The sequence below is a fragment of the Anopheles coluzzii genome, chromosome 3 (assembly GCF_943734685.1).
Source record: "Anopheles coluzzii chromosome 3, AcolN3, whole genome shotgun sequence".
In the NCBI taxonomy this organism is placed as follows: Eukaryota; Metazoa; Arthropoda; class Insecta; order Diptera; family Culicidae; genus Anopheles; species Anopheles coluzzii.
Genome location: NC_064671.1, coordinates 80,489,375 through 80,502,626, shown reverse-complemented (window position 1 = coordinate 80,502,626; position 13,252 = coordinate 80,489,375). Strand labels below are relative to the sequence as shown.

Here is a 13,252-nt window from a genome sequence, read left to right as displayed (position 1 = left end):
ACTTCAATTGACCACGTGTTGTGTACCGTATATACCACGTGTTGGTACTTAGAACTCTGTGCTGCTGCTTTAAGAAAAGCAGCACAATATATTGTGTTCCTTTTGTTTTTCTTTGAAAAAGAACCCATTTAATTATAATAAGACACTCATGATAATTATTGTACACCTGTTTGCTGATCCCAATCGCTTTTTATTTATAATATCTGGGCAGACACATAAAAAAACCAGTGATCTCGTTCGGCAAAACAAAAACCAAAGAGGCCGAAATAATACAGCGTAATGCAAAACGAAGGTGCTTTTTAACCGGCTGGTTTTATACTCACAGCAGTCAATAATACTCGCATGTGTATGCTGGGGTGTAGACCTGGGTACTACAAAATACGCCCGCTTAAACTCTCTACAGTACCTTCGTGTACTACACCCATTAGTAGCAAGCTCTCCATTTTTATATATCATCAATCTTACCAATGTCTTCCTCGTTCGAGTGCGCATACACTTCGGTGCACCTAATATAGTTCAGTAAATGTAAAAGTAAAAAAAAAAAAACAAAAAAGCAAAAAACAAATCGAAAGTGCGTGACGTTATGTTTTATCTCTCGCACACGTACCAAATCAAAAGTGTGTATGTTTTTGATGCGGGAAAGTGAATTATTGCGAGAAGCGTGAAATGAGAATGAACAGATAACGAAAAAAGAACGATTGATAATACTCGGTTTCAATTGAATTTAGAAAATCATCAGTCAGAATAGGAAAAAAAGCTAGTTTATGCGTTTTCGTAAGCATCTTGAAAACTTTACCTGTAGACCAAAACAAAAGATGGCCATTTAATTTATTGCGGAACCGGACAGGAAAAGCGTAAAATAGTTTTACCTAATTTTTGAAATCCATAGCTGTGTATATGTTTGTGATGTGGTGTAAAGCATGCAATGCAAGGAAGGGGTTTGTTGCATCCTGTTGTCTTGTTTAAGTGTCATTACTCCTCGTGTTCGTTTAACGGTCATGCTCGACTAGGTGCACTTCATTTTTTTTAAATAATTTCTCTCTCTCCTTATGTCAAACTTATTATTCTTTAATTTTTAGTGTGAATAATGAATCATTCAACATATTTATTACCGTATTGTTAGTGCAAAATTTTTAAACAATGCAATTAGTGCAATGTTATTGTTCGTTTTCTTCTACCAAAAACATATTACTCGTAACGGATGGTGTATGTACAATGGCTAACATACGTAAAACACTATTACCTTTTTTAGGCATTAGGTCATTTTTGTATTTGTCAGACGAACAGCAGCAAAAAAAAACAAAAAACAAAACATAACAATTAAAATACTCATTTATTACTACTACTATTACTACTACCCAACACAGCCTTTAAGGTGTTGTTGATAAGCACTGCTGTGTGATTGTGTCTATTATTATAGTTCCGGTTTTTCCCGCCCGTCTGCCTGAAGCATAAAAAATATGCCCCCTTTTAAAAAAGTGAAAACGACCCGCAACGTTGCGGGACTTACACACGGTGTTTAAAAGCAATTCAAACAACTGACGAGAAAAAAACACACACAACAACACATGTACTTTTCATACCTATACAGCCGACATTGAATACTTTTAAGAAAGTGTCATTTTAAAAAAAGCATACTCTTTATTGTCAATTATCGTGTTATAAGCTACAATACATAAAGAGAGAGAGAGAGGGCGAGAGTGAAGAAAAATGAAAGTAATAAGTAAAAAATAAAATAGCGACAAAAGCTTCGTTCGCGTAGGGACAGCTGCATCTGATGAGTGAGAATATCTATATTATTGACAGTAAAAACAACAAAACTACAATAACAATCGACGAACGAACTCGATGATATGAATGTACTGATAAAGAAAAAAAAAAGGTACAGCAGCGCAACTGTGCAAGCACGTTTTTTAAAGCATCGTGTTTTGTTTTCTCTCCCAGTAGTTTTCACAAAGTACTTTACTAAAAATAGCTAAATATGGAATTATAAGTTGGGGGGAGGGGAACTGGGATAGGGAAATTAGAATACACACGTTTGGGGGGGGAAAGTGCTGTTAGAACCTGTATCTAGTGGGGAAGTGTGCATTTTACCTGGCAGCTCCTATACCAGCCCTTGCCGCCATTACGAAACTAGTCCGGGCGTGTAGCGCCCGTTTCCTGTGTTGTATCTCAATTATTCATGAAGTTACTTAAACCAATGCCATACTATACTTGCCTACCTTTTAGATACAAATACCATTTAACTCCTTACAAAAGAAAAACAAAAACAAACAAGACCAATATAAGGTTGTTAAAGTATGACAACTTATCAACACAAAGCAGCAGTAAAAGCAATCTTAACGTTAATTAACGTCGGGTGGTGGTGCCACTTTATTCCCAGCTGCCCCGTAGTACCACTCACCTCCCTAGGGCATTGAGAGGGAAGCATATTCGACTGTTTCATTCCCTCTAATTAATGATCGCGTAGACGCGTATGTATTTGTCCTCATTCAGTTGTGTTGTTTGCGTAACAAAAGTGCAAAATGTTCAAATTTTCGTACAATAAACCAAAAGTGAAACAAAATTGTGCTACAAATAGAAACCTCTCTCCACAAAAAAAAAAATCTATCCAAATCATGTTGCAATCGGACCCACACTAGCAACGCGCCGGCGTTCGCGCCTTAACGCTTTTCCTTCTTCTGTGCCTTCTTGTCCTTGGCCAGCAGGCCCACGCCCGTGTCCCGCATGCGAATGCCCTTGAGCGTGTTTTTCAAGCTCTTGCGGCCGTGGATTTTCGTCCAAAACTGGTGCATCGCGTCCGCCACCAGATCCTTCTCCTCCTCCTCGATCGAGTTCGCATTGTCCATGCGCAGATGGCGCCGCATGCGTTCCCGCTCCAGCTCCTTCTCCTTCAGCTTAATTTCCTTAATCTTCGCCTCGAGCAGCCGCTGCCGGCGCATCTCGCGCTCCAGCATCCCGGACAGGGCGGGCTTATCGTTCGCCGAGCTGAACGTCAGGTTGTCCGAGATCTCCGTCAGGTAGATGGCCCCATTGTCCGTGCCGTTCGCGATCAGCTTGCCCGCCTTGTGGACGCGCACCGACCAGAGCGGTGCGTCGGACAGCTTCAGGCGCAGCACCGGCCCGTCCAGCCGGTGGATCACGTCCCACGCGTCCATCACGCCGTCCATCCGGCAGATGAACACGAGCGAGCAGCGGGTCGGGCTCCAGATGCCGCACGTCAGCTGCACCGCGTACTCCTTCGTCCACACGATCGGATTGTCCTTGCAGTCCTCCGTCCAGATCTTCGTCTGCCAGTCGCCGACGCTGATGTAGTTCTTGATGAACAGGGGATTCCGCTCGACCGAATAGATCGGGCCGGTGTGCGCGTCGATCGTGGACTGTATCTTGTCCGCCGGCGTTTTGTACTTCCGGCTGCAGCTGTATATCATACCGTTCTCCGTGCCGACCGTGTACTTGTTCGGCATGGTCGGTTCAAACTCGACCGCGCTAACGCCGAAACAGTGGCGCGGGTCTTCCTCCCGCGCCTGCACGTCCTTCGGTGCGAGGTTCAGATAGTCGTACGGTTCGGAGAGGTTGCGCGTATCCCACCAAAGGATGCGCCCGTCCGTCGAGCCGGAGAGAAACTCGTTCGTCGTCTTGGAGCTGGTCCAGAGTACGCGCGTCACCACATCGTTATGGCTCGCTTCGCGCTGCGTTGTCTCCACCGGTGTGCCGGAGGCGCGAATATCCCACAGGGCCACCTGGCCCGAGAACAACCCGCCCGCCATCTGGGTGGAATCCTTAAAGTTGTACTCCAGGCAGCGCGTTTGGTACGGTGGAAATAGCTTCTGCAGCGGACTGTTTGGATGCTCTGGTGGAAACAGGGTTGGCGGTAAGTTTTTATCATCTTCTTTTGTGTAACTGATTGCAAAGATCCTGCTTACCAATATCCCAGATGTAGCAATCGGTGGTCGTTCCGCGGCGCTGTCCAATGTTACAGTGTGCCGACGCGAAGTGATTCCCCTCGTCCGACCAGCAGATGTACGTGCAGGACCGCTTCTCCTCCAGGTAGTCCTTGTACACGTGTACCGTTTTCGATGTGAACTGTTCAATCAGCTCATGCTGCTCGATATCCTCAAAGTAGTTCTGGTAGATGTTGCAAGCATTGTTCTGCATGATCGCATGATCCATCGTCTGGGTATGGAAGAATATGAAAATCGAAATTAACAATGTCTGTAAAGAACATATAACGGAACTCAATTTCAAATTAATATATCATTCAATGAGATATTCAATCAAGCTAGATCATCTTTTAAGGCCGTGAAGGTGTCCGTCATGTAAGACCGGAATAACGGATTGGCGGAATAACGGATCTCTATCCGTGATCGGTTTCGAACACTCCAGCAGCAGGCAAATCAGTTGTGTTGCACCGGATCAGTAAGTAAGTAACATCATCTTGTTCGTTAAGCTTCAGCCACATGAGAAGTTTTAATAACGTCAGTTCCTATTCTGGAACTGGAGATCTACAAAATTCTTACTTTTTATTGAATATTTGTCGGACATCCTTCATATCCTTCATAGTTAAACCAACTCATGGTTACTCAGGACCTGATTTTATAGCTTTCTCTAATATAGACTTCTGTAACATGTCCTGAACCTATACGGCTTGTGAAATTGGAATTGAACTACCAACATCTTGGAACTGTTTCATCTTCATGTGAAACTTTTACCAAAGAATAAAAGTTGGATAAAATTTGCACCTGATTAGAATAGAATCTGGAACCGTCTAGTTTCTGCAACTAATCAAAGTTCAAGAAATAATCTTGAACTTATCCCATTTCAGGAATCAATACTGAACCTATCTTGGCCCAGGGACATAAAGCGAATATATCCTAATCCTGCTTCAATTCCCTTAGCTCTGCTTAGAAGCAGTGAAGAAAGGAAGAAAGACTATAACTTCGGCGTAGAAATTTTTAAAGCATGAGGCATTGTTTCTTCCTATATTAAACTGAACCATCTAAAAGCTGTGCGGCTTTTGGAGCTGGTTTTGAACATATATCGGTCCAAAAACCATTTCCGGGTCTGTTTAGATTTTAGAACTGATCTGGAAACTAATTCTATTTGAATATGATACCAAACATTTCATGGTGGATGAATGAGATCCGAACCTATTTCGGTACTGAAACTGAATCCATACCGGTCCTCAAACTGATGAGGAATAATGAGTCTGGATATGAAACTGATCCTATGCTGCCCCTAAAATTGCATCCAAATCAATCCTGATTCAAGAAGTAAATCAGAAGCGGCCCCCTGTCCAGGACACTATATCGATTCTGAAACTGATGCTGTACCTATCCCGGCCCTAGCCGGCTAGGAACTGAAACTGAAAGTATCCCAGTCCGCTTAGCGGCGGCAGAAGCAATCAAGAAGAAAAGGACAAACCTTGAATTGATATTCAATCATGACTAAAAATTGCAGGTGAATTGGAAAAGCCAAACGGTTCATCGTACATTTGAACAATTAAAAACTCGCTTTGCTCTGCAACATCAGGTGAGTTTAACTTTTTCCCATTGCACTTTTGATTTCTTCAAATTTCGTTTCAAGGGCTCGTCGCCTTCAGCTAACAAAATGTGCAAGCGTTTGGGGGAGAGCGAACGAAAATGGAACAGCACGTCCAGCCATCGATTTCCTGCCTGGTGAACATCATCCGAACCCGTTCTGACAACACTTCACTCTAGACGACGACACGGGTGTGGGTGGGTGTTGCAAATCGAAAAGTGAAACACCTCCAAAAAAAGAGGCCTCAAAACTAAAAGCCGCCACTCTTCATTGAGGCCTCCAGGCGTTGCCAACCCATCATCTATCCACGTTGCCAGGTGCTGACACACGGCCCCGCTTCCTCGGCTAAAATCGCGTGCCCGTTGCGCATCGAACCCAAAAAAAGCACCAAAAATAACAAAAAAAGAAACAACTGCTCCACGCAGAATAAGGCTGCATTCAAAGAATGGGGATACATGCTTAAAGCACACTCTACCCTGGTTAGTCCTCGCATCTGCTGCACGTACGCTTCGCTCTTCTCCTGCTTCCGGCGGTACCGCGTCATCAGCTCCTCGTCACGCCAGCAGTCGATCTCTTTGGGCCAGCCGCCCTCCACATGGGTGATGCCGGTGTGGACCAACCGATTGTGCACCGTCCAGACGGGCGTGTTCAGTATCCATCTCGTGCTCTGCGTGCCCCGGTCGACCGGATTCTGTATCTCGTACTGCTTGGCCAGCGCCTTATTGCCGACCAGGGTCGCTTGCACCTCGTTCTCCTCCTGGAAGTTGGTCGCCTGCCGGATATCCTTCCGGTCGCACATCACCATGTAGCGGGTCCAGTTCTGATCCATCTGGCTGGTGCTGACGTTTGTGTCCACCTTCATCTTGGCGCCTGTTTTGCTTTCACTTTCACACCGCGAGAGATAAATAGAGTATGCGAATGCAACAGGTTGTGCGTTTTCTTCCCCCTTATGCGTATCCTAAATCCTCAGCCGTTAACGAAACGCACGTGGAATGGTTGAACAGCCACGTGCACGGACGGCAGGGTGCGCACAGTAGAAATACGACCGTTACCGAACGATGCCCGATTATTTCTAGTCAGACTATTGCTCCAATGTTGGCACTCATGGGTCCACCTAATCGGTGAGGACCCCTCTTTTTGGCGCCAAGCGTTTCCATCGTACGTTTGATCGATAACTTACGGGGGAAACTGGTTTGTTGTTTTCGTAGTGACGACCGGATGTGGTAGCGTTGCCGCCATTCAACCGGTGCCTAAATTCGTTATCGTATCAAGGCCACGCTAGGCAAATAGTTCACGGATCACGGACATTAGTTGGGCCGTTTTTGTTTTTCCTGAAAAAGGACATCATTGCGTTTGAAGATACAGCTGTAAAGCTGGCTATAATCTTGGACGTTCACAGATAAGACTGAAACGCTTACTTTAGGGACGCTATTACTATGGAAACGAACATATGACGTGTTCGTAGTAACCGTTCGGGTGTTCCTTAACAACGGGATACGAAATAACCCAATCGAAGTAAACAACCTTGACAGTTGCGAAAAATTTCATGCCCTCCTTTCCTGGGCACAAGGGACTGGCAGGAGAATTTCCAAAATACGCCCTTAAATTAACCAAAAAAGTAGCTCGGTTAGTGTAATTGCTGTCTGTATTATTATTAATTCGCGTATATAGAGTCACAGAACCGTGTCCTATCAGCAGCCTGTGCAGTGAAGTCCAGCCCGAAGCACCAGCATGGACATACAGTACGTCTACCAGAAGGAGCGCCGCGAGTTTGGCAAGCAGTGCCTGTTCTCCGACAAGAACAAGGTGGAATTCTCCGAACCCGCCAACCATGACCTGTTCCGCGAGTACATTCTGCGCGATCCCGTCTCGGTCGGCACGCAGTACAGCCGGCAGATGGCGATCAGCGAAGCGAACACGGAGAGTGCGGAGTACGAGCATCACGGTATCCTGCACTCGGAGGGCGGTTGGCCGAAGGACGTCAACTATCTCGATCCGGAGCAAACCGTGCGCTACCGGCGCAAGGTGGAGAAGGATGAAAACTACATCAGCCAGCTGATGGCACTGACCAAGCCGATGGAGCACTGCATCTTCCAGAACAATGCGGTCAACATCTACGAGAAGTACTTCGACGATCTCGAGCCGGCACCGCTGATCGAGCGGAGCAGCTCGCGCACGCTGAACGTGTACCGCGATCCGAGCATTTACAAGCAGCCGGTAACGCATCTGTCCTGGTCGCCGGACGGTGGCACCAAGATTGCCGTGTCGCACTGCAACATGAACTTTGGCGAGGTGCTCGGCAAGTCGGTCTGCTCGTACATATGGGAGGTGGAAAATCCGAACGCTCCGCTGCTGCGGTTCAAGCCGACCAGCTCGATGATCTGCCTGGAGTACAACCAGAAGGACCCCACGACGCTGGTGTGCGGTATGTACAATGGGCAGGTGGCTGCCTGGGATACGCGCAACGAGCAGGAACCGGTCATGATCAGCGAGCGGGAACATTCGCACCGCGCTCCGGTCAATTCGGCGCTGTGGATTAACTCCAAAAGCGGCACGGAGTTCTTTTCCGGCTCGTCCGACAGTCAGGTGATGTGGTGGGATACGCGGAAGCTGTCGCAACCGATCGACAAGCTGCTGATGGATCCGATCAAGGCGGACGAGCAGGACCTGTCCCGGTCGTACGGCGTTAGCTGCCTGGAGTACGAAACATCGATTCCCACGCGCTTCATGTGCGGCACGGAACAGGGCATGCTGTTTTCGTGCAATCGGAAGGGAAAATCTCCGCAGGAGAAAATCGTTTTCAGGGTGAGTAATTACAAGGCATTGGGGTGGGTTTTTGTTGAGGACATTTTCAATCACCGGTTTGCACCTACACCATCCCATCGATGCTAGATGCAATGCCACACGGGACCAATCTACGCGCTGACGCGCAATCCCGCCTTCGTGAAGAACTTCCTCACCATCGGCGATTGGATCGCACGCATCTGGTCGGAGGACTGCCGGGAGAGCTCGATCGTTTGGACCAAAAACCACGACGTAATGCTGACGGACGGAGCCTGGAGTCCGACGCGCTATTCGCTGTTCTTCGTGAGCCGCGTCGACGGTGTGCTGGACGCTTGGGATCTGCTTCAGCAGCACAGCGAGCCAACGCTCAGCATCAAGGTGTGCGACGAGAGCCTCAAGTGCCTGAGGGCCCACGAGTCGGGCCGGCTGGTCGGTACGGGCAGTGTGAAGGGAGCCACGTTTTTGATCGAAATGTCGGAAAATATGACGTCGATCAGAAATGACAAGCCACTGCTGACGGCGGTAAGTTGGGGAAGGAGACCGCGAAGGTGGATGTATTGACAATATTACTCTTCAATTCCCGGAACGTACAGATGCTTGAGCGGGAGAATCGCCGCGAAAAGATTCTGGAGGCGAAATCGCGTGAGATGAAGCTGAAGGTGCGCACCCTAAACAGGCAGGACGAGCATACGGAGGATAAGCCGAAGCTATTCCAGTGTCGATGTGAGTACTTTTTACGCCTTTTTTGTGTGATAAATTGTTACCTTTTTCCGTTTTGCTTCAGCTGCTTGTGAAGCGGCCGAACAGGAGTACCTGCAGATGCTGGAAAAAGAACGAAAGTCACGCCACCCGGAGGAGTATGAAGAAGGTAAGCATTCCTAGAGCAACCAAATCTTAACCAGACTAGCGCAATGATTATCTTTTCGTTGGTGTTTTAGAATACGATCCGAAGAAAGTGCGCAAACCGTACAAACCGGAAAATTACGAGTCCGATGGTGAAAATGAGTAAAAAGAGGAAAATACTGGAGATGACACTTGAGGCCCACTTCTTGTAGCATCATACAAATCATATTTATTGCAGAAGGCCAAACCGAAACTGCTACTGTTATTCATGGTGTTTAACGCTCTGCAATTCTAGTCTTTAACAATCTTGTACCACAGTGTTTGCCTTTTTTACTGTATCAGGCACAACAGTCGACAAATCCTAAGTAATCGATACTATCAACGTATTGACCTGCAGACGCATATGGTTTAAGTGTAGGTCTTGCCTTGGTCTTAATGTAATCGCGTGTTTAGATTTTTACATAGATTTCCACAAAACCCGAGAACGTCGTCTCTGCATTTATTCACTGCTTTCCAGCATTCCTTTATTTCCTACAAAATGTTCAATATTTACAAGCATTTTTTTTCAATCTCGTATTAAATTTAAAAATCCATTGTGGCTTCTAGATCCTTATTATTTTAAACCTAAATTTTAAGAAGGTAAAACAAATAAGCAGATTATGTAAAATCGTAGAAACTCCATATTCCAACTAGGCTTCTATATACAGTAGGTGACCGATAACTGAGAGGTAAACATGCTCCAGTTAACGAACAATGTTCGCTAACTGGAGTGACGTTTCTATGGATTGATTGTTTTGATTGGCGTTGACTGGAATAAACATACCAAACTTTTTTTTCATTTATGTTGATATAAAGTATAGTAATTCGTGTAATAACATAAATTAATAGCAAACGTATGCAAAAGACCCTAAAGTTGCTTGAAAATGCACATTTGCAATAAATTTCTCTTCATGAGATTCCGGATGTTTCATGTTTTGACGTTTAAGTGTTCGTTAACTGAGAGTAACTCCAGTTAGCGAACCTCCAGTTAAAAAGCACTCCAGTTAAAACACATCCAGTTAGCGGTCACCTACTGTATTGTAATCAATAGTTCAATATTACAAAGCGTAATACAAAAAAGGAAACAATTTTGATTAATGCCGTCATCAGTAAACCTTCAGCTTAGCCTCCACCTCGGCCGGGTCCGCGATGGCACAGTCGACGATGGAGTACAGATGCTGAAACCGTACCGCCGACCGTCGCTTCACAATCAGCCGTACCGCACAGCGATCGAGCAGATACTTCCACTTCAGCACCGTCCGCTGCGTGTCGGTTTGGCGCAGAAATGTGGCCACATCGCAGCAGAGCACGGTTTCTGCCACACGGCTCGCCATCCGGCAGCCGGTCAGCGTGCCCGTGTGATCGGTAACGTCGACCGCGATGTCAAAAAATGGCTCCCGAGCATCGGGTGCCGTCGTCTGCCCTGGGCAATCGTACTTTCCACACGTCCCGTTCGGCTCCCGCACCAGCGACCGACAATGAGCGCACCGTTCGCTAACGAGCCGCGAGCAACCGTCGAGATCGAAGCGAGTTATAACGGCGTAGCAAAGGGCGGTAAATTGGTCCTCCTCTTGCACCAGATCACCCTCGGTACGGTCGAGAATCTGCTGCACCGTCATTACGGTGTTTATGGTTGATGCTGTTGGAATGCAATAGGATTTGTGTTAGAATATATAATTAGAAAATAGCAAATAGAATACTCAACGATCAACGGAACCGGACGCTAGCGAGCATACGACATCGATCTCCTGCGTTGGGATGCTCCTGGCGTGGTTGAGCAGGCTCGCCAGCTGCGGTACAGCCGGTTCTTGCGTGATTATCGTCTTCCGGTCCACCGCCAGGCAGATGGTTTTGTAGTACGCGTTAAACTCGGCCCGCGCATCCACGATCAGCAGGGTCGTCTTGAGCGGTACCCACTGCTCCGACCACCGGATGTAGCTGTCGGACCAAAGCTTCATCAGCACCCCACCGTGGCTGCCGTCCATCAAGATTACCTCACGGAACGTTTTCACCTGATTGCTGCGGGCGACTCGAACATCCCGCTTGGCGCGTACCGCACGCACCACAACGAGCACGTTGAACGTTTCCCCATTGCAGCCGGAACCGCTCGCGACAATGTCGGCCAGCGGGATGGTTTCGCCCGGCTGCACCAGCGGCACCCTCAGCAGGGCCCGAAACCGTTGCAGCTCCTGTGCCGGTCCGTCGTGGCGCGTTATCTGTGCCCCCTGGACCGTCTGGTCGTTTACCGTGAGACAGTACGGCGAGGTAACGGTCGGCGAGTACTGCTCGGAACGGCCAAACATCGAGGCAGCAACCTGCGGCCGGTTCACATCGATCACGTCCCCGATGGCAAACGCACCATCGTAGTGGATGATAGTGTCCGCCTTACCCCACACGGTACAGTTGATGGTGTCACGGTTCGAATCGCGCAACGTGAGCGTGAGAACGCCCCGGGCCGTCTCGTGCGATGTGTCCGCGGTGGTCGAATCCGCCTCGAACGGTCCGCGCCCTTTCGGGTGGCCGCTGAAATAGCGCGGATCACTTTTCGCTATCACGACCCCGACCAGGATAAAGTTGCGCGTTTCGTCGTTGATTTGGGCGATCGTTTTAACGGACGAAATTTCGGACGTACACATCCTGCCGGCGATTGGGCAGACAAACTGAAATGTCGACGGCAGCAACTGGGTTGCTTTGGTTGTAAAGAAGGAACTGGCACCATGGCTATCCTTGGGGCGAAGACCTCAAACAGTAGAATAGGGAAAAAAAGGTTTCGTTTATTTTACCGTCCTAGTAGGCACGCATGGATGGCGCTATCGTTCAACGGTTTGATTGGCTCATGGTACAGTGCGGTGCACAATTGTGCGCGCACTTCAGCAAAGGCGAAATTAAACTTTTTTTCGATAAATACTTTTTCTTCGGAAAAACGTCCCTACAACTGCCATTTCGTGGTGGGGTTGAATTTGAACGATAAGAAAATTATTATATTCTCGGCAAGCACATTTCAGACTGTAGTTGCTTCATAGAAGCTATTTTAACTGAAGTTTAAATTTAACTTAACATTAAAAATATAATATGTTCAAGATTTGAAACTAGGAAGAATATTTTCCCAAGCGCCATAGATTAAGCTTAAAGGACTGGAAAATCAAATGTCCATAGAAAAAAAGAAAGCTCCATAGCTTCACTGGTTCGCTCAATAGATGGCGTTTTACAACTCATTATTATATTACAGGCGGTCCCCGAGATACACGGTACCTCTTATACGCGGATTCGGAGATACGCGGTTTTCAAAATTTGACAGTTCTTTGAGCAAATTGTACTGATTTGACACATCCATTGTGAAATACAAAATAATTTCCGTTTTGATCGAATGTTAAAAACTATTTAAAAAGGTTTAAAACAGTTATATTCAGTCAGAATAATATCAAATAATTCATAAAGTGACTAAAACCACCCCTTACTTGCAAAATTACACGAAAATTAGTGATATTTCAGCTGGAAATCACGAGATTCGACTTACGCGGAAATTCGAGATACGCGGTATTTTGCGGCCGTTTTCGGTCCCCATTAACCGTGTATCTCGGGGACCGCCTGTACTGTCCTTTTCTTGCAATGTGTTTCGACAAGCTTCATCTAATCATAAGCTATATAGCTTACAAATTTTCCAAGCAAAAATCTATATGAACGGTCGTGTGGTTATATACATGGGTTTCAGCATCATCGTCCAATATTCAAATCTTACTTGCCTCTGTACATATGGTTCTCATTGGAGTTTAGTACTTAAACAAGCGTATCGCCGTTCTAGTTGGAGCGATGCATAACTTCAATGCGAAATATAACATTACAGAGATACAGGGTTTTCCAGGGGTTCCCATAGTTGTCGGACACTTCCTTGACTCTTTCATATTGGAAGTGAACTTCATATGTTGAAAATTGGTCTTAATGTCACCCTTTTTTACAGGCTTCTTGGAAATTCCTATTGGATTTGTTCAACAAGGGTGCTATAGAGACCAATTCCCATTACATTAAGTTCATTTCACGCAAGAAG

General features: G+C 46.5%; 4 protein-coding genes across 4 annotated transcripts in view; 2 read left to right on the top strand and 2 right to left on the bottom strand.

Moving 5' to 3' along the window:
- LOC120955908 (ecto-NOX disulfide-thiol exchanger 2) overlaps nucleotides 1–2,566 on the top strand; it is a 10,172-nt gene extending 7,606 nt beyond the window's left edge. The window contains exon 5 of the mRNA XM_040377134.2: nucleotides 1–2,566. This exon is cut by the window's left edge and continues 868 nt beyond it. The gene's annotated coding sequence lies outside the window, so the exon portion shown is untranslated.
- On the bottom strand, nucleotides 2,147–6,956 carry LOC120955911 (dynein intermediate chain 3, ciliary-like). Its single transcript, XM_040377139.2, has 3 exons — nucleotides 6,017–6,956; nucleotides 3,927–4,176; nucleotides 2,147–3,853 (listed from the first exon to the last, which is right to left on the bottom strand). The coding sequence occupies exons 1-3, from the start codon at nucleotides 6,401–6,403 to the stop codon at nucleotides 2,664–2,666; spliced, it is 1,827 nt and encodes a 608-aa protein (XP_040233073.2). The 5' UTR covers nucleotides 6,404–6,956; the 3' UTR covers nucleotides 2,147–2,663.
- Nucleotides 6,957–7,059: 103 nt separating this feature from the next.
- On the top strand, nucleotides 7,060–10,010 carry LOC120955909 (dynein axonemal intermediate chain 2). The gene is made up of 5 exons (XM_049608229.1): nucleotides 7,060–8,346; nucleotides 8,434–8,847; nucleotides 8,919–9,048; nucleotides 9,110–9,193; nucleotides 9,264–10,010. Exons 1-5 carry the CDS (start codon nucleotides 7,273–7,275, stop codon nucleotides 9,332–9,334), a joined length of 1,773 nt encoding a protein of 590 aa, XP_049464186.1. The 5' UTR covers nucleotides 7,060–7,272; the 3' UTR covers nucleotides 9,335–10,010.
- A 75-nt stretch (nucleotides 10,011–10,085) lies between these two features.
- Nucleotides 10,086–12,215, bottom strand: LOC120955910 (meiosis-specific with OB domain-containing protein). Its single transcript, XM_040377138.2, has 2 exons — nucleotides 10,913–12,215; nucleotides 10,086–10,846 (listed from the first exon to the last, which is right to left on the bottom strand). The coding sequence occupies exons 1-2, from the start codon at nucleotides 11,841–11,843 to the stop codon at nucleotides 10,314–10,316; spliced, it is 1,464 nt and encodes a 487-aa protein (XP_040233072.2). The 5' UTR covers nucleotides 11,844–12,215; the 3' UTR covers nucleotides 10,086–10,313.
- Between the last annotated feature and the right edge of the window lie 1,037 nt (nucleotides 12,216–13,252).